Here is a 697-nt window from a genome sequence, read left to right on the forward strand (position 1 = left end):
TATTTTTAAAAAGGCAATTAAAAATGATAATAATAATACCTCACCCCTTTATAAAACTATAAGGCGTTGGCTAGCTAGTGGAACGCAATAGCAATAGCCCCTAGTAACAGAAAGCATAGAACACGGTCCCTCCTCCAGGTTGCGTGATGTAATATAGATATTTGGGGTCGATAAGCCCTTTTGAGGAGGGAAGCTTTTCCAAGGAATTCTCTCGCCTGCTTGCTGTGGGTGCCATGACCTCCCTGTGGGTGCCATGGCCTTGCTGTGGGTGCCATGACCTTGCTGTGGGTGCCTTGGCATAGCTGTGGGTGCCATGGCCTTGCTGTGGGTGCCATGACCTTGCTGTGGGTGCCTTGGCATAGCTGTGGGTGCCATGGACTTGCTGTGGGTGCCTTGGCCTAGCTGTGGGTTGCCATGGCTGCTGGGTTCCATGACCTCCCTGTGGGTGCCATGACCTTGCTGTGGGTGCCATGACCTTGCTGTGGGTCCATGCCTTGCTGTGGGTCCTGGCTGCTGTGGGTGCCATGACTTGCTGTGGGTGCCATGACCTGCTGTGGGTGCCATGGCCTTGCTGTGGGTGCCATGACCTTGCTGTGGGTGCCATGACCTTGCTGTGGGTGCCATGACCTTGCTGTGGGTGCCATGGCCTTGCTGTGGGTGCCATGACCTAGCTGTGTTTCGGTGCTTACTTGTGCGG

At 54.8% G+C, this 697-nt stretch overlaps 1 protein-coding gene across 1 annotated transcript; it reads right to left on the bottom strand.

The window, feature by feature from the left end:
- Positions 1-48: 48 nt before the first annotated feature.
- On the bottom strand, positions 49-624 carry LOC119591171. The gene has a single exon (XM_037939879.1). It carries the CDS (start codon positions 622-624, stop codon positions 49-51), a length of 576 nt encoding a protein of 191 aa, XP_037795807.1.
- Between the last annotated feature and the right edge of the window lie 73 nt (positions 625-697).

This window comes from Penaeus monodon, chromosome 28 (genome assembly GCF_015228065.2).
Source record: "Penaeus monodon isolate SGIC_2016 chromosome 28, NSTDA_Pmon_1, whole genome shotgun sequence".
In the NCBI taxonomy this organism is placed as follows: Eukaryota; Metazoa; Arthropoda; class Malacostraca; order Decapoda; family Penaeidae; genus Penaeus; species Penaeus monodon.

Coding starts and splice junctions, on each gene's coding strand:
- LOC119591171 (XM_037939879.1), bottom strand. CDS start 624: ATGGCACCCACAGCAAGGTCATGGCACCCACAGCAAGGTCATGGCACC.